At 43.7% G+C, this 23,322-nt stretch overlaps 1 protein-coding gene across 2 annotated transcripts in view; it reads right to left on the minus strand.

Annotated features, from left to right (window-relative positions):
- Window positions 1–23,322, minus strand: part of LOC126198720 (tumor necrosis factor alpha-induced protein 8-like protein) — a 949,023-nt gene that overhangs the window by 23,754 nt on the left and 901,947 nt on the right. For both annotated transcript variants that reach the window (XM_049935239.1, XM_049935237.1), the window contains one exon: window positions 9,144–9,298. In XM_049935239.1, the coding sequence (XP_049791196.1) occupies window positions 9,144–9,296 (153 nt within the window). In that variant the 5' untranslated portion in view covers window positions 9,297–9,298. The remainder of the gene's footprint in view (window positions 1–9,143; window positions 9,299–23,322) is intronic.

The following is a 23,322-nucleotide window of genomic DNA, read 5'->3' on the forward strand; positions in this document are numbered from 1 at the left end:
TCCCATGACTGAACTGCTTGACATAAGTGAGCACTGTTTTTGGAATGGTAGTTTTCGTTGGTGCTCCCTGTATCTGCATATTAGACCGGTTGCTTTGTGATAACAACTGTCGCCTAAGACCTGGACTACTCTTGGACAGTACGATTCTGTACTTCTTGTTCACTGCTAGCATACTCAGTGAATACGCAATACAGATTGTTAGTAAGTGTAAACATCAACACAAAGCCTGGGTGTTCACACAGAAATCTCATGCCCGCTCCTCCTGAATGCAAGTCCAATACCTTTACCTCTGCACCACATCACTCCTTGTATAAAATTTAAAAATTCAAGCCTTACTAGCAGGAGAAATAATTAACGTATATGTTGATTATTTATCCGCCTTTCATATGCATCCAGAAAGGGGAGGGAGGGCAAGATAAGGCACTGGCTACATCCTTTAATTCAGGGGGCGGGGGGCAAGATGAGACTTGTAAGTAGCCATAAAAAAGTTCCAGTTCCGAACCTGTTAAAAAGATACGTAACACCACTATTAAATAATTTTCTTTAGAGAAAAGCAGCTGACTGCACTATATTTTTTCCTTTCACTAAGAGCTGCAGGGAGAGGGGGGATGGGGGAAGGCTTGTGTGGCTGTCACTTCATTCAGAATAAATTGTGCCGGTTCTTTGGCATGGTGGTAGCTTCACAGATGCCCGGCAGGAAGGACCAGTTCAAAGTCCACGGTAATGCTAAAACTGGCTACATTATACATACACCCCAGTCTGACGGTTGTTTTCTAGCATTTGTCTCCCCTGGTTTATTCTTTGCTCAAAAAGTTCAAAAATTTAGCTTTCAAACCACTTTTATTAATATGTAAGTCAACCTCAAAAATAGAAATTATGAAGATAATGAAATAAAACCGTTAATGTGACAAGTTTTATAAGAAAAAACTGTTTTTCAGTATCAACCCAAGATTACTTGTATACAAATAAAAATACCTTTTGTAATCATTTTCTAGCTCTATTTCCTAATTTGTTGGATGTGCTGCAGATAAGCATATGAGTGTCTAATTACAGATCATTAACTGAAAAAGTGGTTTACATATTCATATTGATTATATCAAATAACATACTTTGCATGTATGCTTCAATTTGGGAATCAAAGTAATTTACACTGAGGTGTCAAAAGTCATGGGATAGCGATATGCACATATACAGATGGCAGTGGCATACTGTACACTGTATTGATGTGATTCATATGAAAAGGTTTCAGACGTGATTATGGCCACATAATGAGAATCAACATACCTTGAACATTGAATGGTAGTTGAGGCTAAATGCATGGAGCATTCAATTTCACAAGTTGTTATGGAATACAGTATTCCAAGATCCACAGTGTCAAGAGAATGCCAAACACAAATTTCAGGCATTACCTATCACAAAGGACAATACAATGATGACCTTCACTTAACAACCAAGAGCAGCGGTGTTTGCATAGAGTTGTTAGTGCTACCAGACGAGCAACACTTCATAAAATAATGGCAGAAATCAATGTGGGACATAAAACGAATGTATCTGTTAGGACAGTGCAGTGACATGGTAGAAGATGACCACGTAAGTGCCTCTGCTAACAGCATGACATTATCTTCAGTACCTCTCCTGGGCTCATGAACCCTAGATGACTGGAAAATTGTGGCCGGGTCACATGAGTCTTGATTTCAGTTGGTAGGAGCTGGCGGTAGGGTTTGAATGTGGTGCAGATCCCTCAAAGCTATGGACTCAGACTGCCATAAAAGCAATGTGCACACTGGCATTGGCTCACATGGGATGGACTGGGTCCTCTGGTCCAACTGAACTGATCACTGATTGGAAGTGTTTATGTTCAGCTACTTGGAGACCATTTGCAGCCAGTCATGGACTTTATGCTCCCAAATAATGATGGAATTTTCACGTCATCGTGCCACAACTGTTTGCGACTGGTTTAAAGAACATTCTGGACAATTCAAATGAATGATCTGGCTACACAGATCACCCGACATGAATCCCATCAAACATTTATGGGGTTTAATCGAGAGGTCAGTTTGTGCACAAAATTCAGCACTGGAGCACTTTTGCAATTATGGACAGCTATAGAGGCACCATGACTCAATATTTCTCCAGGAGACTTCCAACAACTTGCTGAGTCCATGCCACTTCAAGGTTCTGCACTACACCAGGCAAAAGGAGATCTGACATGGTATTAGAAGGTATTCCATAACTTTTGTCACCTCTGTGTAGTTTCAAAACAATACTGAGTAGCTAATATTTGAGATATATTATGTTTTATGAGCTTTGTGTCAAATTAAGTTCTGAGGTTCTGACCCATCCACTGATTCATCGAATCAGTCTCATAAAAAGTAACAATTTCAAAATCTGTCCCCTACTATATAAATTTCTGCAGACGCCTATACCACTTTCATGGACTTTTACCATTTCTTTTGTAACAATATTCACATTATTAACTGTCATTTTTGAATGAGGGCATATTGTGGCTGTAACATTTAGGTTAGGGTATTTAATGATATTAAAATGTTCACACTAGTGAATGAAAAGTTTTAATAAGCACACCGGACAAACTTTAGGTGTGCCCCAGGGCAGCGTAATAGGTCCGCTGCTTTTTATGATTTACATAAACGATCTGATTGATGGTATTGAAGCAGCATTAGACTGTTTGCCAATGATGCTGTAGTCTACAGGAAAGTAGTATCACACAAAAGTTTTCAGTGAGGATTTGCAGACAATAAATGCATGGTGTAATGACTGGCAGTTATCTCTCAATATTAGTAAGTGTAATCTACTGCGTATAACAAGGTGAAAATACCCATTAAAGTACGAGGAAAAATAAATGCCCAGTCTTTGGGAGCGGTAACATCTGTCAAGTATCTGGGTGTGACTATTCAAAATGATCTCAAATGGAATGATCAGATTACACAAGTAATGGGCAAGGTGAACTCTAGATTGCTATTTATTGGTAGAATCCTGAAGCGATGCAGTCCTTCAACAAAGAAAATTGCTTACAACACGTTAGTTCGTCCAGTCTTACGAGTATTGTTTGTCTGTATGGGACCCTTACCAGTTGATTCAAGAGATTCAGGAGGTCCAAAGAAGAGGGACAAGATTCGTGTCCGGTGCATTTAGCCATCGGGAGAGCATTACAAATCTCATATAAAGTTTGAAGTGGCACACACTTGCAGATAGGCGACGTGCTAAACAGAAGGGGCTGCTCACTAACTTCAGAAATCCGATCTTCGCTGAGGATGTAGAGCATATATTATTATCTCCAACTTTCAGATCCTGGAATGATCACCATTCAAAGAAACGGGAAATTAGAGCTTGTACTGAGGCGCTCAAGACAGTCGTTTTTTCCCTCGCGCGATCCGCGAGTGGAACAGAGGGGGGGAAATATGACTTTGGCGCGAATTGTGCCCTCCACCACACACTGTGGAGTATATATGTAGATGTAGTCACCTCAGGAGAGATCACGCTAAAACCACCGTCTCTAGCCTGGGCAATGGTCTCAATTCGGCAAGGAAGAGGTTACACAAGTTTCTTCATGCATGCTAAATCCAGGTGAAGTCACTCAGTGATAATTAGATCCTGTACACCTACAAAACTAGGGCGATGTTCAGAATGAATTTTCACTATGGGGCAGAGAGTAAGTGATTTAAAACTTCTCAGAAGATTAAAACTGTGTGCCATACTGGGACTCAAACCTGGAACCTTTGCCTTTCGCAGGTAAGTGCTCCAAACTGAACTATCTAGAGGAGCATGAGAGCTCTTGGCCACACAATGTCAAGGTCCCACATTTGAGTCAAAGTCTGGCACACAGTAATATGATGCCAGAAAGTTTTGAATCATAAATACACTCCTGGAAATGGAAAAAAAGAACAAATTGACACCGATGTGTCAAACCCACCATACTTGCTCCGGACACTGCGAGAGGGCTGTACAAGCAATGATCACACGCACGGCACAGCGGACACACCAGGAACCGCGGTGTTGGCCGTCGAATGGCGCTAGCTGCGCAGCATTTGTGCACCGCCGCCGTCAGTGTCAGCCAGTTTGCCGTGGCATACGGAGCTCCATCGCAGTCTTTAACACTGGTAGCATGCCGCGACAGCGTGGACGTGAACCGTATGTGCAGTTGACGGACTTTGAGCGAGGGCGTATAGTGGGCATGCGGGAGGCCGGGTGGACGTACCGCCGAATTGCTCAACACGTGGGGCGTGAGGTCTCCACAGTACATCGATGTTGTCGCCAGTGGTCGGCGGAAGGTGCACGTGCCCGTCGACCTGGGACCGGACCGCAGCGACGCACTGATGCACGCCAAGACCGTAGGATGCTACGCAGTGCCGTAGGGGACCGCACCGCCACTTCCCAGCAAATTAGGGTCACTGTTGCTCCTGGGGTATCGGCGAGGACCATTCGCAACCGTCTCCATGAAGCTGGGCTACGGTCCCGCACACCGTTAGGCCGTCTTCCGCTCACGCCCCAACATCGTGCAGCCCGCCTCCAGTGGTGTCGCGACAGGCGTGAATGGAGGGACGAATGGAGACGTGTCGTCTTCAGCGATGAGAGTCGCTTCTGCCTTGGTGCCAATGATGGTCGTATGCGTGTTCGGCGCCGTGCAGGTGAGCGCCACAATCAGGACTGCATACGACCGAGGCACACAGGGCCAACACCCGGCATCATGGTGTGGGAAGCGATCTCCTACACTGGCCGTACACCACTGGTGATCGTCGAGGGGACACTGAATAGTGCACGGTACATCCAAACCGTCATCGAACCCATCGTTCTACCATTCCTAGACCGGCAAGGGAACGTGCTGTTCCAACAGGACAATGCACGTCCGCATGTATCCCGTGCCACCCAACGTGCTCTAGAAGGTGTAAGTCAACTACCCTGGCCAGCAAGATCTCCGGATCTGTCCCCCATTGAGCATGTTTGGGACTGGATGAAGCGTCGTCTCACGCGGTCTGCACGTCCAGCACGAACGCTGGTCCAACTGAGGCGCCAGGTGGAAATGGCATGGCAAGCCGTTCCACAGGACTACATCCAGCATCTCTACGATCGTCTCCATGGGAGAATAGCAGCCTGCATTGCTGCGAAAGGTGGATATACACTGTACTAGTGCCGACATTGTGCATGCTCTGTTGCCTGTGTCTATGTGCCTGTGGTTCTGTCAGTGTGATCATGTGATGTATCTGACCCCAGGAATGTGTCAATAAAGTTTCCCCTTCCTGGGACAACGAATTCACGGTGTTCTTATTTCAATTTCCAGGAGTGTATTCCGGAGGTAAAATAGTGCCCCATTCGGATCTCCAGGCGGAGACTACACAGGAGTACGTTGTTATCAGGAGAAAGAAAACTGGCGTTCTACGGATCGGAGTGTGGAATGTCAGATCCCTTAATCGAGCAAGTAGGTTAGAAAATGTAAAAAGGGAAATGGATAGGTTAAAGTTAGATATAGTGGGAATTAGTGAAGTTCGGTGGCAGGAGGAACAATACTTTTGGTCAGGTGAATACAGGGTTATAAATACAAAATCAAATAGGGATAATGCAGGAGTAGGTTTAATAATGAATAAAAAAATAGGAATGCCGGTAAGCTACTACAAACAGCACATAGTGAACACATTATTGTGGCCAAGATAAATATGAAGCCCACCCCTACCACAGTAGTACAAGTTTATATGGCAACTAGCTCCGCAGAAGACGAAGAGATTGATGAAATGTATGATGAGATAAAAGAAATTATTCAGATAGTGGAGGGAGACGAAAATTTAATAGTCATGGGAGACTGGAACTCGACAGTAGGAAAAGGAAGAGAAGGAAATGTAGTAGGTGAATATGGAATGGGAGTAAGGAATGAAAGAGGAAGCCGCCTGGTAGAATTTTGCAAGGGGCATAACTTAATCATAGCTAACACTTGGTTCAAGAGTCATGAAAGAAGGTTGTATATATGGAAGAAGCCTGGAGATACTGGAAAATATCACATAGATTATATAATGGTAAAACAGAGATTCAGGAACCAGGTTTTAAATTGTAAGAGATTTCCAGGGGCAGATGTAGACTCTGACCACAATCTATTGGTTATGAACTGTAGATTAAAACTGAAGAAACTGCAAAAAGGTGGGAATTTGAGGAGATGAGACCTGGATAAACTGAAAGAACCAGCGGTTGTAGAGAGTTTCAGGGAGAGGATTAGGGAACAACTGACAGGAATGGGGGAAAGAAATACAATACATGAAGAATAGGTAGCTTTGAGAGACGAAATAGTGAAGGTAGCAGAGGATCAAGTAGGTAAAAATACGAGGGGTAATAGAAATCCTTGGGTAATAGAAGAGATATTAAATTTAATCGATGAAAGGCGAAAATACAAAAATGCAGTAAATGAAGCAGGCAAAAAAGAATACAAACGTCTCAAGAATGAGATCGACAGGAAGTGCAAAGTGGCTAAGCAGGGATGGCTAAAGGACAAATGTAAGGATATAGAGGCGCATATCACTAGGGGTAAGATAGATACTGCCTACAGGAAAATTAAAGAGATCTTTGGAGAAAAGAGAACGACCTGCATGAATATCAAGAGCTCAGATGGCAATCCAGTAATAAGCAAAGAGGGGAAAGCAGAAAGGTGGAAGGGGTATATAGAGGATCTATACAAGGGCGATGTTCTTGAGGACAATATCATAGAAATGGAAGAGAATGTAGAAGAAGATGAAATAGGAGATATGATACTGCATGAAGAGTTTGGCAGAGCACTGAAATACCTGAGTGGCAACAAAGCTCCGGGAGTAGACAACATCCCATTAGAAATAATGACAGCCTTGGGAGAGGCAGGCCTAACAAAACTCTAGCATCTAGTGAGCAAGATGTATGAGACAGGCCAAATACCCTCAGACGTCAAGAAGAATATAATAATTTCAATCCCAAAGAAAGCAGGAGTTGACAGGTGTGAAAATTACCGAACTACCAGTTTAATAAGCCACGGCTGCAAAATACTAACACGAATTCTTTACAGACGAATGGAAAAACTGGTAGAAGCCGACCTCGGGGTAGATCAGTTTGGATTTCGTAGAAAGACTTCGAGAAAGCTTTTGACGATGTTGACTGGAATACTCTCTTTCAAATTCTGAAGGTGGCAGGGGTAAAATACAGGGAGCGAAAGGCTATTTACAATTTGTACAGAAACCAGATGGCAGTTATAAGAGCCGAGGGACATGAAAGGGAAGCAGTGGTTGGGAAGGAAGAGAGACAAGGTTGTAGCCTATCCCCGATGTTATTGAATTTGTATATTGAGCAAGCAGTAAAGGAAACAAAAGAAAAATTCGGAGTAGGGATTAAAATCCATGGAGAAGAAATAAAGACTTTGAGGTTCGCCGATGACATTGTAATTCTGTCAGAGACAGCAAAGGACCTAGAAGAGCAGCTGAACGGAATGGACAGTGTCTTGAAAGGAGGATATAAGATGAACATCAACAGAAGTAAAACAAGGATAATGGAATGTAGTCGAATTAAATCGGGTGATGCTGCGGAAATTAGATTAGGAAATAAGGGGCTTAAAGTATCAAATGAGTTTTGCTATTTGGGGAGCAAAATAACTGATGATGGTCGAAGTAGAGAGGATATAAAATGTAGACTGGCAATGGCAAGGAAAGCGTTTCTGAAGAAGAGAAATTTGTTAACATCGTTTCAAGATTTTAAACATGGCTGCAACAGCAACTGTTGAAATTCTTCACGATGAAGGATGACAGCCAAAAACAGTTGCAAGATAAAAATTTATTAAAATTCTTGACCAAGGTTTCGGTACATATAAATATACCTTCATCAGAAGTAAAAAATCTAAAATTACATCATGCAATGGAGATTAATAAAACAATTGTGCCAAAGGCGTCGTCAATAATTAAGACATCTTCTCCATTTGTACAACATGACTATGGGCACAGGGTCAAAGCGAACAGTTTAGCACCATTACTTTGCCTATGAACTATCGAGACAAGAGTGTGAAAGCACTAGGGCAGATGGTTTCGCGAAAGGCCCTGTGCCCATAGTCATGTTGTACAAATGGAGATGTCTTAATTATTGACGACGCCTTTGGCACAATTGTTTTATTAAACCTTTGGCACAATTGTTTTATTAATCTCCATTGCATGATGTAATTTTAGATTTTTTACTTCTGATGAAGGTATATTTATATGTACCGAAACCTTGGTCAAGAATTTTAATAAATTTTTATCCTGCAACTGTTTTTGGCTGTCATCCTTTATTGTTAACATCGAGTACAGATTTAAGTGTCAGGAAGTCGTTTCTGAAAGTATTTGTATGGAATGTAGCATGTATGGAAGTGAAACGTGGACGATATATAGTTTGGACAAGAAGAGAATAAAAGCTTTTGAAATGTGGTGCTACAGAAGAATGCTGAAGATTAGATGGGTAGATCACATAACTAATGAGGAGGTATTGAATAGAAGCGAAATTTGTGGCACAACTTGACTAGAAGAAGGGATCGGTTAGTAGGGCATATTCTGAGGCATCAAGGGATCACCAATTTAGTATTGGAGGGCAGCGTGGAGGGTAAAAATCGTAGAGGGAGACCAAGAAATGAATATACTAAGATTCAGAAGGATGTAGGTTGCAGTAGGTAGTGGGAGATGAAGAAGCTTGCACAGGATAGAGCAGCATGGAGAGCTGCATCAAACCAGTCTCTGGACTGAAGACCACAACAGCAACAGTGGGGCAGTTCATGTAACTAATGAGGAGGTTGAGAATGAGGAGGTGCTCAACAGAAGTGGGGAGAAGAGGAATTTGTTACACAACCTGACTAAAAGAAGTGATCGGTTGGTAGGACACGTTCTGAGGCATCAAGAAATCACCAATTTAGTACTGGAGGGAAGAGTGGAGCGTAAAAACCGTAGTGGGAGACCAAGAGATGAATATACTAAGCAGATTCTGAAAGATGTTGCAGTAGTTAAAAAGCTTGCACAGGATAGAGTAGCACGGAGAGCTGCATCAAACTAGTCTCTGGACTGGAGCACACAACAACAAGAGCGTGCCATTCAACACTATTATTCTGCTGCGTTCGTTGTATGAACGACGTGGACGACGCGAAATTGATCTGTAGTGGTACTCACGTATGCTTTGGCCAGCCGGTAGACGTTGTCGAGTAACGACCCCGTGGTTTCGTCAATGAAGACTTTCGCCACTGACTTGTTGCTGGCCATGCGGCCGAGGATCTTCTTCTGGGCGCGCAGGCCAATGTCCCGCGCGCGGAAGCCCTCCGACATGGCTGCAACAGTGGAAGGATGCACTCACTCACGGTAGCTGAAATTGACCTCTTTGCAGGCGCTACATGGAGAAACAACGACGATTAGTAAAATATGTTTACGGAACATCATCGCACAGCACACAGAAAGCACTGACAAATACACTACTGGCCATTAAAATAGCCACACCAAGAAGAAATGCAGATGATAAACGAGTATTCATTGGACAAATATATTATACTAGAACTGGCATGTCATTACACTTTCACGCAATGTGGGTGCATAGAGCCTGAGAAATCAGTACCCAGAACAACCATCTCTGGCCGTAATAACGGCCTTGGTACGCCCGAGCATTGAGTCAAACAGAGCTTGGATGGCATGTACAGGTACAGCTGCCCATGCAGCTTCAACACGATACCACAGTTCATCAAGAATATTGTGACGAGCCAGTTGCTCGGCCACCATTGACCAGACGTTTTCAATTGGTGAGAGATCTGGAGAATGTGCTGGCCAGGGCAGGACCTGCAACATGCGATCGTGCATTATCCTGCTAAAATGTAGGGTTTCGCAGGGATCGAATGAAGGGGAGAGCCACGGGTCGTAACACATCTGAAATGTAAATTCCACTGTTCAAAATGCCGTCAATGCGAACAAGAGGTGACCGAGACGTGTAACCAATGGCACCCCATACCATCACGCCGGGTGATACGCCAGTATGGCGATGACGAATACACGCTTCCAATGTGCGTTCACCGCGATGTCGCTAGACACGGATGCGACCATCATGATGCTGTAAACAGAACCTGGATTCATTGGTTTGCCATTCGTGCACTCAGGTTCGTCGTTGAGTACACCATCATAGGCGCTCCTGTATGTGATGCAGCATCAAGGGTAGACGCAGCCATGGTCTCTGAGCTGATAGTCCATGCTGCTGCAAACGTCGTCGAACTGTTCGTGCAGATGGTTGTTGTCTTGGAAACGCCCCATCTGTCGACTCAGTGATCGAGACGTGGCTGCACGATCCGTTACAGCCATGCGCATAAGATGCCTGTCATCTCGACTGCTAGTGATACGAAGCCGTTGGGATCCACAACGGCGTTCCGTACTATCCTCCTGAACCCCCCGATTCCATATTCTGCTAACAGTAATTGGATCTCGACCAACGCGAGCAGCAATGTCGCGATACGATAAACAGCAATCGCGATAGGCTACAATCCGGGCTTTATCAAAGTCGGAAACGTGATGGTACGCATTTCTCCTCCTTACACGAGGCATCACAACAACGTTTCACCAGGCAACGCCGGTCAACTGCTGTTGGTGTGTACGAGAGATCGGTTGGAAACTTTCCTCATGTCAGCACATTGTCGGTGTCGCCACCGGCGCCAACCTTGTGTGAATGCTCTGAAAAGCTAATCATTTGCATATCACAGCATCTTCTTCCTCTCGGTTAAATTTCGCGTCTGTAGCACGTCATCTTTGTGGTGTAGCAATTTTAATGGCCAGTAGAGTAAGTCTTTATTTACAGATAAGGTGCACAACAGCTGCGCGGAGTGGCCGCGCGGTTAGAGGCGTCATGTCACTGATTGTGCGGCCACTCCCGCCGGAGGTTCGAGTCCTCCCTCGGGCATGGGTGTGTTTGTTGTTCTTAGTCTAAGTTAGTTTACTCAGTGTGTAAGTCTAGGGACCGGTGACCTCAGCAGTTTGGTCCCTTAGGAATTCACACACATTTGAACATCAGCTACACAACAAAACATTATTGCTATCCCCGCGCCAAGAGATGCCCCAACTCGTGCTGACGCTATAGCCTGAACTACAGATCGCACGCTTTTACTTGGCCACTGAGCGCAGGGTGCTGGGAGAGTAAGTTTGCGATCGTCTGGCAGCGCTTTGGCTGCTGGGACAAGCCCCGCCTCCTTCTTCCAGAGCAGCCACCTTCGCACATAGATCAACACTAATTCACAACGGCTACTTATCGTTACGCTGCACAATACTGTTACGTAGTAATGTTGGCAGGGACAGAAATTCGGAGAGGCGCAAAGTCAGCCGACTTTCATCAATCACAGAGGGGCCAAGCAGAAGCGCGCGAACAACAATGAGCTACTTACTACCTAACAATGAGAAGACTTACGAGGGTCACTCCAAAAGAAATGCACACTATTTTTGTAAAAATACAGTTTTCATTCTACATGTGTGAAAGTTTTACAGTGTGTAGATACATCCTTCCCGCTTGTTTTCAATCTTAGTTCAACCTGTTCCCGTGAGTGGCGCCGTCACAGCATGCCTTCAAGATGGCTGCTACACTTGACGTTCGTCACAAGCAACGTGCTGTCATAGAATTCCTGTGCTGTGAAAACGAGACAGTGGGAAACATCCGCAACAGGTATGGAGATGCTGCTGTCGATCGCACAGTTAGTCGGTGGGCAAGTTGGTTACATGATGAAAGTGGGCACGGCAATATTGAGGATTGCCCTGCGGCGGCAGGCCTCGTACTGCACACACTCCAGACAATGTGCACAGAGTTAATGAATTGGTGACTGCTGACAGACGCATCACAGTGAAAGAACTGTCACGCTACACTGGGATAGGGGAAGGAAGTGTTTGCAGAATATTTAAAGTGTTGGCGTTAAAAAAGGTTTGTGCCAGGTGGGATCCCAAGATGTTGACAGTGGCTCACAAAGAATCAAGAAAAACGGTACGCATCGAACTTTTTGAACAGTACAAGAATGGTGGAGATGAATATCTTGGAAGAATTTTTACAGGTGATGAAACATGGCTCCATCATTTTTCACCAGAGACGAAGAGGCAATCAATGGAGTGGCATCACGCAAATTCACCCAAGAAAAAAAAATTCAAAACCACACCTTCTGCTCGAAAAGTTATGGCTACGGCGTTTTTAGATTCCGAAAGACATGCCAAGTGGGACCACCATAAATTCTGATGCATATGTGGCGACACTGAAGAAACTTCAAGCTCGACTGAGTCGTGTTCGACCACATTGGCAAAACCAGGATGTTTTGCTGTTGCACGACAATGCACGGCCACATGTCAGTCAAAAAACCATGGAAGCGATCGCAAAACTCGGATGGACAACACTGAAACACCCACCTTACAGTCCTGACCTGGCTCCATGTGACTATCATCTCTTTGGGAAACTGAGAGACTCTCTTCGTGGAACAAGTTTTGAAGATGATGACTCCCTTGTGCACGCTGCCAAACAGTGGCTCAAACAGGTTAGTCCAGAATTTTAACATGCGGGTATACAGGCGCTGGGTCCAAGATGGCATAAGGTAGTTGAGAGGGATGGAAATCATGTGGAGAAATGAAAATATTGTTCCTAAAGGATGTATCTACACACTGTAAAACTTTCAAACATGTAGAATAAATATGGATTTAAGAAGAATTGGTGTGCTTTTCTTTTGGAGTGACCCTCGTATGTTTACCGCAAGGACTTGGCTACCAGTGTTGCGCGTTTCCGTAAGATACTCTCATCTCCTCTTGCCGCTGACCGCGACCTCCCCACTGTGCAGGGGTAGCGGATGCATTATTCTAAACAAAAATTTACATATTATGTCGAAAGCAAAAGGGAAAATCTGTTCATACAGACATGTACGGAATCGAGGTTCAGTTATTGGGGATGGGCTACAATTCGTATTGACGATAATTCTGCTATACCAGTTTAAAACTCGAGTGAAATCTGGATCACACAACTGATTTTTTTCCCCTAGTGCATCACTCATTCATTCCATTGCCCTGCAGACACAACGAGATGCTGTAGAAATCGATAAATTAAACACTAATTTAGCAAAATATCGTGTAACTAGAAAAATCAAGTGTCGCACACAACGTAGTCACCTCTTGAACAAAGCTGACTTCCTTATCCAAGACATATCGCTACTGATAATAAAAATTATAAATGATCTATATGTAAGTACTCTTTAAGAAGAAACTTGCAGTTTTTTAAAGAATCAAGTTCCCATGTATAAAACAGCTTCGAGATCTGGTTACTTTACAAATGAGTTAGTGTGTTAAATATTTGATGTTAAACACGTAAAACCTTTATGGCCGAAGATGCAAAAAATCTATTTTTCACCTCAATGTTTATGCAATACTGATACTGTTGTGTGGCACATAACTATCCCTATATATAAAAGGCATTTCCTGACTGACGCATCAACGCTCAGCCGAAACCGTTAAGGTTTCTTGAAAACATTTCGCTGTTAAGGCAATGTCGAAGCTAGAACTATGAAGATTGGTATTTGGTTTCTCGCCCAGAAATAATGAAAAAAGTCCAGGTGTTTCAGCATTTTTGGAAAATTCAACCCCTAAGGGACTGAAATAGTGGATGACTACTAATGTATTCTTAAACCTGCACCTATGAAACTTGGTATGTGAGTTCTGAATAAGAAACACGTGTGTCAGCGTTTTTGAAAATTCAAGCCCTAAGAAGGTGAAACAGTAGACGAACAGATTTATGAAAATATTTCATTATGAAAGCAGAATCTTTCGGAAAAGACCATGCTCCTATACCTTAATTAGTTCAAATGGTGCAAATGGCTCTGAGCACTACGGGACTTAACTTCTGAGGTCATCAGACCCCTAGAACTTAGAACTACTTAAACTGAACTAACCTAAGGACATCATACACATGCAAGCCCGAGGCAGGATCCGAACCTGCGACCGTAGCAGTCGCGCAGTTCCAGACTGTAGCGCCTAGAACCGCTCGGCCACCACGCCGGCCCTCAATTAGTGTGAAAAGTTTAGAAGGTATTGCAATTTACGAACTAAATCAAAGAATGCTATTTAACAGTCACCACAACAATCAGCTTTTTCTGAATTGCATGGAAAAAGAAATGGATCTTTAATACATTAATTTTTCGTTAGGCCTAATATATGTTTATAAAATTATTTTTGTTGTAATTACTACGCAAACTAATAATTAGTAATGACAAAATAGAAACCACGTTTAAATGCTATTCCATGTACAGGCATATCCGTTTGAGATGTGCCGAATTCAGTACTGGGTGCAAGACGAGCTAATAACTATAGCCCCGCTTATCCGATTCGTCTCTCTCTCCTTTTTTTTTTTTTTTTTTTTTTTTACTAGCTACGTGAAATTAAATTGGAACCGTTGGAGCGCTTTTTGTTAACTTCTGAGGTCATCAGTCCCCTAGAACTTAGAACTACTTAAACCTAACTAACCTAAGGACATCACATACATCCATGCCCGAGGCAGGAATCGAACCTGCGACCGTAGCGGTCGCGCGGTGCCAGACTGTAGCGCCTAGAACCGCTAGCCCACTCCGGCCGGCTGTAAAGAGTCATTAACTTTTATAGCGTGTAGATTTACATAAGCGCTTCACACAGAAAGCAGAAACTGAACTCTTCTTCTAGTAAGAAGCTACGATAGCGAAATCTCTTACAGGACATGATATTATTTTGGTTTCGGTATCCGTTTGGCATCTTCTTTAATGCTGTTCCAGTGTAACACTTTCGACACGATTTAAAAGCACAGATGTCTCTAACACGGAACAGAGACTGGATTATATCTCTCCTTCTGTCTCTCTAATTGCACCTATCAAATGACTGCACATTCACATCCATTTATATATATATATCCAAAATTCGACAAACAGACTGACTCATACATTTAGGATATATTGGAAGCCATCAAAGAAGGAAGAAAAATGACACAGATGTCCACTTGCTGTGAATAAACAGGCATCATCGAATTTTACGTAACAAAGTAACGGAGCACGCGGCGAGGAGAAACATCACTGATCGGCAATTCTGTCTAACACCAGTCCCTCATACCGATTTGAAACCTACGATCAGGAAAGCTGTTTACCATAACTGGAGCCCCATAAAACCGGACATTTGTCCTTGACCGTGGTTTGACTATCCGAGGCTGGGACACTGACATTGCCCCTCACATTTACATCGAATAAAAATTCTAGTTTTTAGACATTGTGAAGAGGATCAAAATTGACGTGGCAGATTGAATCACGTAATACTGTCATTCACGATGCATGAAGCACAAGAAGAACTGTACAGGAATCTGGTTGCATGAGGTTTTGCCCTTCCTACAGGTGTGACCTCTTTACTCTACCGATTCGATGCAAATACACACAGCTTGAATAGCGGGATACATAAAGACGCTGGCATAAAAATTTAATGTTGGTACTTTTTAAGTTCACATTGCTCAAGTACTCTTAGGGAAACAGCTTGGATAGAATCAAACTATCTTGAATAAGGTACGCCATATGAAAATACTGTAAGGACATACTTGTAGGTAATGCAATCCTTGGTATACTGGTCATCCCCAAAGTTAAGCTTACTCTGTCACTGTACTTCAACTTAAAGTTCTATGTTAACTCTGTACTGTTTATAACTATTGCTGGCTGTAAGGTCACTGTTGCCTAAAGAGAAAATAAATAAATGAAATAAAAAGGTTCGAAGGTTGGTTGTTTTGGGGAAGGCGACCAGACAGTGAGGTCATCGGTCTCATCGGATTAGGGAAGGACGGGGAAGGAAGTCGGCCGTGCCCTTTGAAAGGAACCATCCCGGCATTTGCCTGGAGCGATTTAGGGAAATCACAGCAAACCTAAATCAGGATGGCCGGACGCGGGTTTGAACCTTCGTCCTCCCGAATGCGAGTCCTGTGTGCTAACCACTGCGCCACCTCGCTCGGTTAAGATTCGAAGCCTCCCATTCTCTAGCAAACAGACTGGCACGCCAGTAGTGCTCTCTTTCCATGCCGGTGACAGTTTCGAACCTCGACTTCTTGTTCGTTCTGTGCTTTCGACTGTAGTGAGAAATGAAAGGCAGGAGGCGGGTGACTTAGTCGTGCACTCAACCCCTATCGACGTTCTCAATTCACTCACCCAAAGAAAATATGACTCGAAATTATTTTATAGGATATGTGTCTATTTCGAAACACGGAAAATACAAACAATTTGAATGAAGCTACACGCTGCTTAGGTATATTACATACTACACTAACAACCTTAAACATCGGCCCATCTTACGTGAGTTCCATTATTACTCTTACGAAACGCGGAGCATATAATTCTTTAGCGTACGCGTGTTTCTTCTATTCAACCATTTAATGAGCAGTAGTTTTTTTTTCAGGATTTTATGTAAATCTTTGTTTATACCGAGCATGTGCAAAGATGAACGTAAAAATTTATTCTCTTACTTTTATCGTTTCTCCAATTTATTACGTTTTAACAGATTTCAAAACAGTTCGAATTCCACTATCTACGCTTTGTGCAGCCATGACAGTGTTGCTACGAGAAAAACATTGTTTGCATACAAGGTGGTCAGAAACAGTCTGAAAAGTGTTGCAGGGCAGATTGTGCTGAGAAATAATTGCTAAGACAAAAATTTCATACGTTGCGCCGTTATGAGTCAGGTTGGTACGCGCGCAAATTGAAGCGGCCCGCCAGACACAATTAGTGTTAGTTGTTCACGCTGCATAAATGATAGCGCATGAAACTGCTCAAATTTTGGGTCGGGTTCGATCCTTATTACCATCCCATGTCCAATACTCGTATCGCTCTCTTGTTCGGTTTTAGGAAACCAAATGAAGAATACATTTGGCGACACCGTCTCTGGCAGGCCGCTGGAATCTGTACGCTCGGCGTCCTGTTTGGCTAACTTCAGTGCTAATTAACTCGGAAACGGCGCAACGAGTCGAATTTTTTTCCTGAAAATTATTTCTCAGCACATCCTACTCTGCAACACCCTTACAAGCTTGAGATGATTTCATACCACTCAGCATACCGTTTGTGAAATAAGTTTGTTTTTTATTACATCTATAGCAAAACGCAAAAGGCAACTCTTTTATCATTAAATTTTTCGGTCCCTATGTGCTTTCTTTTGTGGGTCCAACTTTATTTCTTAATGTGTGTCATTAAGGTCTTAAATTAACTCTGTGACATCCCTAGGTAAACCGCGCAAATTAAGAATATAGTATGTTCTGATGTCATAACATGCTTTACGAATATGCTGATATGAAAATTTTCTGAATACTTGCCTTGCCCTTTTTTCACGTAGTTTCGTTAGCATACGATAAAAAATGGACGAAGAAACGTTGGTTAAACAGCACAGCCAGAGAGCTTCGCTGCTGTTTTTGATGTTTGTTGAATATCAGTAGCAAAGTAGGCATTTACAGATAACACATTTTAACTTGGCCCGTGAGCGGATAATGCTGGGGGAGGAAGCTTGCGCACTGGCTGCCGGTACAAGTCTCGCCTCCTCCTCGCAGAGCAGACATTTTATAGGTTGCACAGGATCCGTCACAGAAATCGCATGTTTTTATATTGGGTAGTACGTCCGAGCGATTGGCTTCAGAGAGCGGAAACTGGTCTTGATTTGTCCATTACAGCTGGAAATTCGTTGTCGCGATGTCGTCGAACGTGAAGCATCTTGCGTTCATTCGCTGGCGATTATCCGTAATACGATGGTCAATCCAAAAGAAATGCACACTATTTTTGTAAAAATAAAGTTTTCATTCTGCGTGTGTCAAAGTTTTACAGTGTGTAGATACTTCCTTCCCGCTTGTTTTCAAACTTAGTTCAACCTGTTCCCGTGAGTGGCGCCATCACAGCATGTCTTCAAGATGGCTGCTACACTTGACGTTCGTCAGAAGCAACGTGCTGTCATAGAATTCCTGTGCTGTGAAAACGAGACAGTGGGAAACATCAACAAGAGGTTGCAAAAGGTGTATGGAGATGCTGCTGTCGATAGCAGTACAGTTTGTCGGTGGGCAAGCAGGTTACGTGATGAAAGCGAGCACGGCTATATTGAGGATTGCCCTGCGGCGGCAGGCCTCGTACTGCACACACTCCAGACAATGTGCACAGAGTTAATGAATTGGTGACTGCTGACAGACGCATCACAGTGAAAGAACTGTCACGCTACATTGGGATAGGGGAAGGAAGTGTTTGCAGAATATTTAAAGTGTTGGCGTTAAAAAAGGTTTGTGCCAGGTGGGATCCCAAGATGTTGACAGTGGCTCACAAAGAATCAAGAAAAACGGTACGCATCGAACTTTTTGAACAGTACAAGAATGGTGGAGATGAATATCTTGGAAGAATTGTTACAGGTGATGAAACATGGCTCCATCATTTTTCACCAGAGACGAAGAGGCAATCAATGGAGTGGCATCATGCAAATTCACCCAAGAAAAAAATTCAAAACCACACCTTTTGCTGGAAAAGTTATGGCTACGGTTTTTTTCGATTCCGAAGGACTCTTGCTTGTGGACAGCATTCCAAGTGGAACCACCATAAATTCTGATGCATATGTGACTACACTGAAGAAACTTCAAGCTCGACTGAGTCGTGTTCGACCACATCGGCAAAAGCAGGATGTTTTGCTGTTGCACGACAATGCACAGACACATTTCAGTCAAAAAACCATGGAAGCGATCACAAAACTCGGATGGACAACGCTAAAACACCTGCCTTACAGTCCTGACCTGGCTCCATGTGACTATCATCTCTTTGGGAAACTGAAAGACTCTCTTCGTGGAACAAGGTTTGAAGATGATGACTCCCTTGTGCACGCTACCAAACAGTGGCTCCAACAGGTTGGTCCAGAACTTTACCGTGCGGGTATACAGCCGCTGGTTCCAAGATGGCGTAAGGCAGTTGAGAGGGATGGAAATTATGTGGAGAAATGAAAAAGACGGATTTTTTTTAAAAAATAGTGTGCATTTCTTTTGGAGTGACCCTCGTACAATGAATCTGGACGCATACACATCATGACTCTGCACCCATTTCAATATTCCCCTCCGCCAACCTGTTCAAGACTGCAACACCATTTTGAGATGGGTTGCAAACTTCAACAAACTCCGTAATGAAGAAGAAGCTACCTGGCCCTGTGAATACAGCACATACGCCCGAATGCATTGAGCGAGTTACGGGTGTCTGCACTTGATCCTAACGACCGGTTCGCTCGCGTGTTGTGAGTGCTACATACACGGTAGGGATCACAAGGTGTATGCATAGTAGCAATCCAGGCCAGTCAGAGTGAACCCAACCAGCACTCGGTACCTCACGAATGCCGTAACGTATTGTGTTGTAATTGGGTTTACGAGCGAAAACAATGTTGCTTACGGCAGTGTGGACTTTTATTAGTAACTGGCGACTGAGTTCACAGTTACGCCATAATTATCAGTGTATTGTGGGATTCTTAGAGTAAATTTTTAAGTGAGAAATAATGGTTTGCTGCGCGATCGCCAGTTGTACTGATCAGTGCAACTAAGTAAGTTGGAAATTAAGTTTCACATGTTTCTTAAAAACAATTAAATGAAACGAAAATGGATACATGCTTGTAAACATGGATATTTGTTTTCTGTCGAAAATGCTCATGTCCGCTCAATAATTTCACTGATTCGGATTATGAAACGGATCTGAAATGTGAACTGTTGAATATTCCTTCGAAACGCAAGTTTAATACTGGATGCTGTTCCAGCTCTGTATCTATCATCCTCTGGTGCTGGCTTAGGGCGTAGTAATGGACCTAATAATGTGAGAAGTATTCGGGCACACGTTACCGTAAAGAAGTAGAAAATATTTTAGAGGTAAATATATTACTAACTATTGAAGAAGCTACAACTAGACAATAACTTTGAAAACAAACACTGCTGCCAATGCGCCAATGTGAGGTTACGCCAAAATTCTGAAATTATGAAAACAGAAATAAAAGACCCGAAGCAAAAGAACGCAGATTTATGGGGTCGTCTCTCTCGACGTAGGACTGAGTTACATGAAATTAAATAAGTTCAAAAAGTGATTCAGGGGTCTTTTTCTCCCAGTCAACAATAAGTGGTTATGAAAGAACGGTTTACTAACTGGTCCTCTGAAGATATTGCAAAGGGTGCGACTTTACACAACCTACGTTATAAAGAGTTATCTTTCGTCAGAGATGTATAGAAATAGCCTGTACCTTGCGAAGTCACTATTAGACTCACGCAACTTAGCGTTCCATCACTTTTTACTGATTTAAGCCTTCTTAGTGTTTTGAAAACTCAAAGTTTATAACAAAATTTCAAAAAGACGTAGCTCGGAAGTATTGCATTAGCATTTCACCGAACATAGAAAAAACGGTCTAACCAATTAATACAGAGCGTACTAATAATAACAGTAATAACTAAAACCTGGAAATTCTCGATTACATTGATACCTGGGTATCAGGTAAATATTTGTGCGCGTACCTATATGCTTCAATGCAGTGCGGCGTGGCGGGAAGGTTCACGGTGACGTCACAGCTCACAGTCCGCCTGTGCGTCACTCCTACCGAGTATTCTAGTAACGGTGGGTGCCATATTACGATGCTCCATACCTCCGGATTCCTAATTTCATGGCTGTCTTACGAAATCAGTTTCCAGGCCACATTATCTCCAGATATGGCAATCTTCACTGACCTACTCGCTTCCCTAATCTAAGCTTATTTCAGTTATTTTCGTGGAGATACCTCCTGTCCAGAGTATATGTTAACTAGCCACACTGCCTTGAATATCTTAAGATGACAACCAAAGAATAAATCGTTCGTATTCCACGCCAGATGTCACTCGATGCTACTTTTCGGTTTTCAGAACCGGTTAGAATTAAGGATAAACCTAAATACCGGTAGTCAAAATCTGAGATCTTCAAATCATAAATGGCGCAATGGATTTCCCAACATAAACTTAGCCTATGCACTATCATAAATGAAAATATTTTTACGTAAAACTAACGGCATCATATTTGAAAACCATGCGATTCCCACGACGGACCCTAGTAACGAACATGTAATGGAGAAATACGTGTCAGAAGTGACACGAAAGTCGACAGCGAGTCGCTAGAAGTACCAGGTATATTCTCTCTCCTTATTTACATAAATGTTATCAGTCAGTACAAACAATGTCCAAGCCCGCATCTCGTGGTCGTGCGGTAGCGTTCTCGCTTCCCACGCCCGGGTTCCCGGGTCCGATTCCCGGCGGGGTCAGGGATTTTCTCTGCCTCGTGATGGCTGGGTGTTGTGTGCTGTCCTTAGGTTAGTTAGGTTTAAGTAGTTCTAAGTTCTAGGGGACTTATGACCACAGCAGTTGAGTCCCATAGTGCTCAGAGCCATTTTTTTGAACAATGTCCAACACAATCAAGACTACATACAGAATGACTGCTTATTGCACAATAATGTTACGCCGTTAGGGTTTGCAACGATCGTGAACATTCCGGAGCGCCACTTAGCCGACTTTCACCCATCACAGAGGGCAAGTTTAAGCGTGCAATCTGTAATGACGCCCTGTAGAATTACTGGCAAGGTAACGAGGCAGCACGATGGTTTAAGTCCATAAGTCGCAAGATGGAAACTGTGGTGTCACCGCCAGACACCACACTTGCTAGGTGGTAGCCTTTAAATCGGCCGCGGTCCGCTAGTATACGTCGGACCCGCGTGTCGCCACTGCCAGTGATTGCAGACCGAGCGCCGCCACACGGCAGGTCTAGAGAGATGTCCTAGCCCTCGCCCCAGTTGTACAGCAGACTTTGCTAGCGATGATATACTGACAAATACGCTCTCATTTGCCGAGACGATAGTTAGCATAGCCTTCAGCTACGTCATTTGCTACGACCTAGCAAGGCGCCATTACCAGTTTATATTGAGATTGTAATTATGTATCATCAAGAGCGATGTTCTCCAATTATGGATTAAAGTTAAGTATTCAAGCAACTCCGTACTTTATTTAGTAGACTCAACTCCTTTAACTGTTCCAGACCTCACGCCAGTCTGCGTGAGCTTAAACGCGTGCCTTTCGGCTTCCTCCAAACCCCGTGAATTGGCTCCTGCTAATTCACAACAGAAACCACAGTGAAAATCAGAAAGATTTTATTTGTAACACCTTCCGGCTGCTTCTCAACATAGTCGCCGCTCCGGTTACCAATTCTGTCGTATCGTGGTACCACCTTTCCAGTACCCTTGTCATAAGAAGGCAGCCAACTGTGCTGTCAGCCAATTCCCTATGCTGTTTAGCAGGTCGCTGTGCCAAAATGCTGTCCGCCCCGTTAGCAGCTGAGTCGTCAGCGCGGAGGAATGCCGTGCCAAGGGGCCCGGGTTCGATTTCCGGCTGGGTCAGGAGCTTTTCGTCGCTCAGGGACTGGGGGTTGTGTTGTCCTCATCATCATTTCATCCCCGTCTCCGACGCGCAAGTCGCCAAATGTGGCGTCGAATGCAAAAAGTACTTGCCCTCGGCGGCCGAACTTCCCCGAGTAAGGGACTCACGGCCCACAATGCCGTACGCTCATTTCCATTTTTGTCCCAAATTCTGTCCTCCTGTCCCGCGTTTCTTGTCAGCAAATAATGAAAATCAAAGGGAGACGAGTCTGGACTTTATGCTGAGTGATCAACACCTCCCATTGAAAACGCTGCAGAAACGTCTTTGCCGCAGCTGGAGCGTCCAGCCGGACATCGACATGAAGAAGAACAATGGCTCATGACAACAGTCCTCTTCGCTTGTTCTGAGTTGCCGGCCGAAGTGGCCGTGCGGTTAGAGGCGCTGCAGTCTGGAACCGCAAGACCGCTACGGTCGCAGGTTCGAATCCTGCCTAGGGAATGGATGTTTGTGATGTCCTTAGGTTAGTTAGGTTTAACTAGTTCTAAGTTCTAGGGGACTAATGACCTCAGCAGTTGAGTCCCATAGTGCTCAGAGCCATTTGAACAATTTTTTTGTTCTGAGTTACCCAACGTAGATGTTGAAGAGTCACGGTGCAGTGATGGTCGTGCCACGTTCCACTAATTCCAACAACGAAATTCCTTTTCGGTCCCGGAACACAGTAGCCAAACGTTTTCTCATCAGAATTCCAACAACGAAATTCCTTTTCGGTTCCGGAGCACAGCAGCCAAACGTTTTCTCATCACTTGCTCGTGGAATGAGGATGAATCCACAGTTAGGACTGCTCTGTTGTTTCTTCATTTTCGAAATGGACCAACGTCTCGTTACAGTGTCAATTTTGTTCAAAAAATCTTCTCGATCATGGTGGTTCTGGAGAAACGTTAAGGCGGC

This window comes from Schistocerca nitens, chromosome 8 (assembly GCF_023898315.1).
Source record: "Schistocerca nitens isolate TAMUIC-IGC-003100 chromosome 8, iqSchNite1.1, whole genome shotgun sequence".
Taxonomy (NCBI): Eukaryota; Metazoa; Arthropoda; class Insecta; order Orthoptera; family Acrididae; genus Schistocerca; species Schistocerca nitens.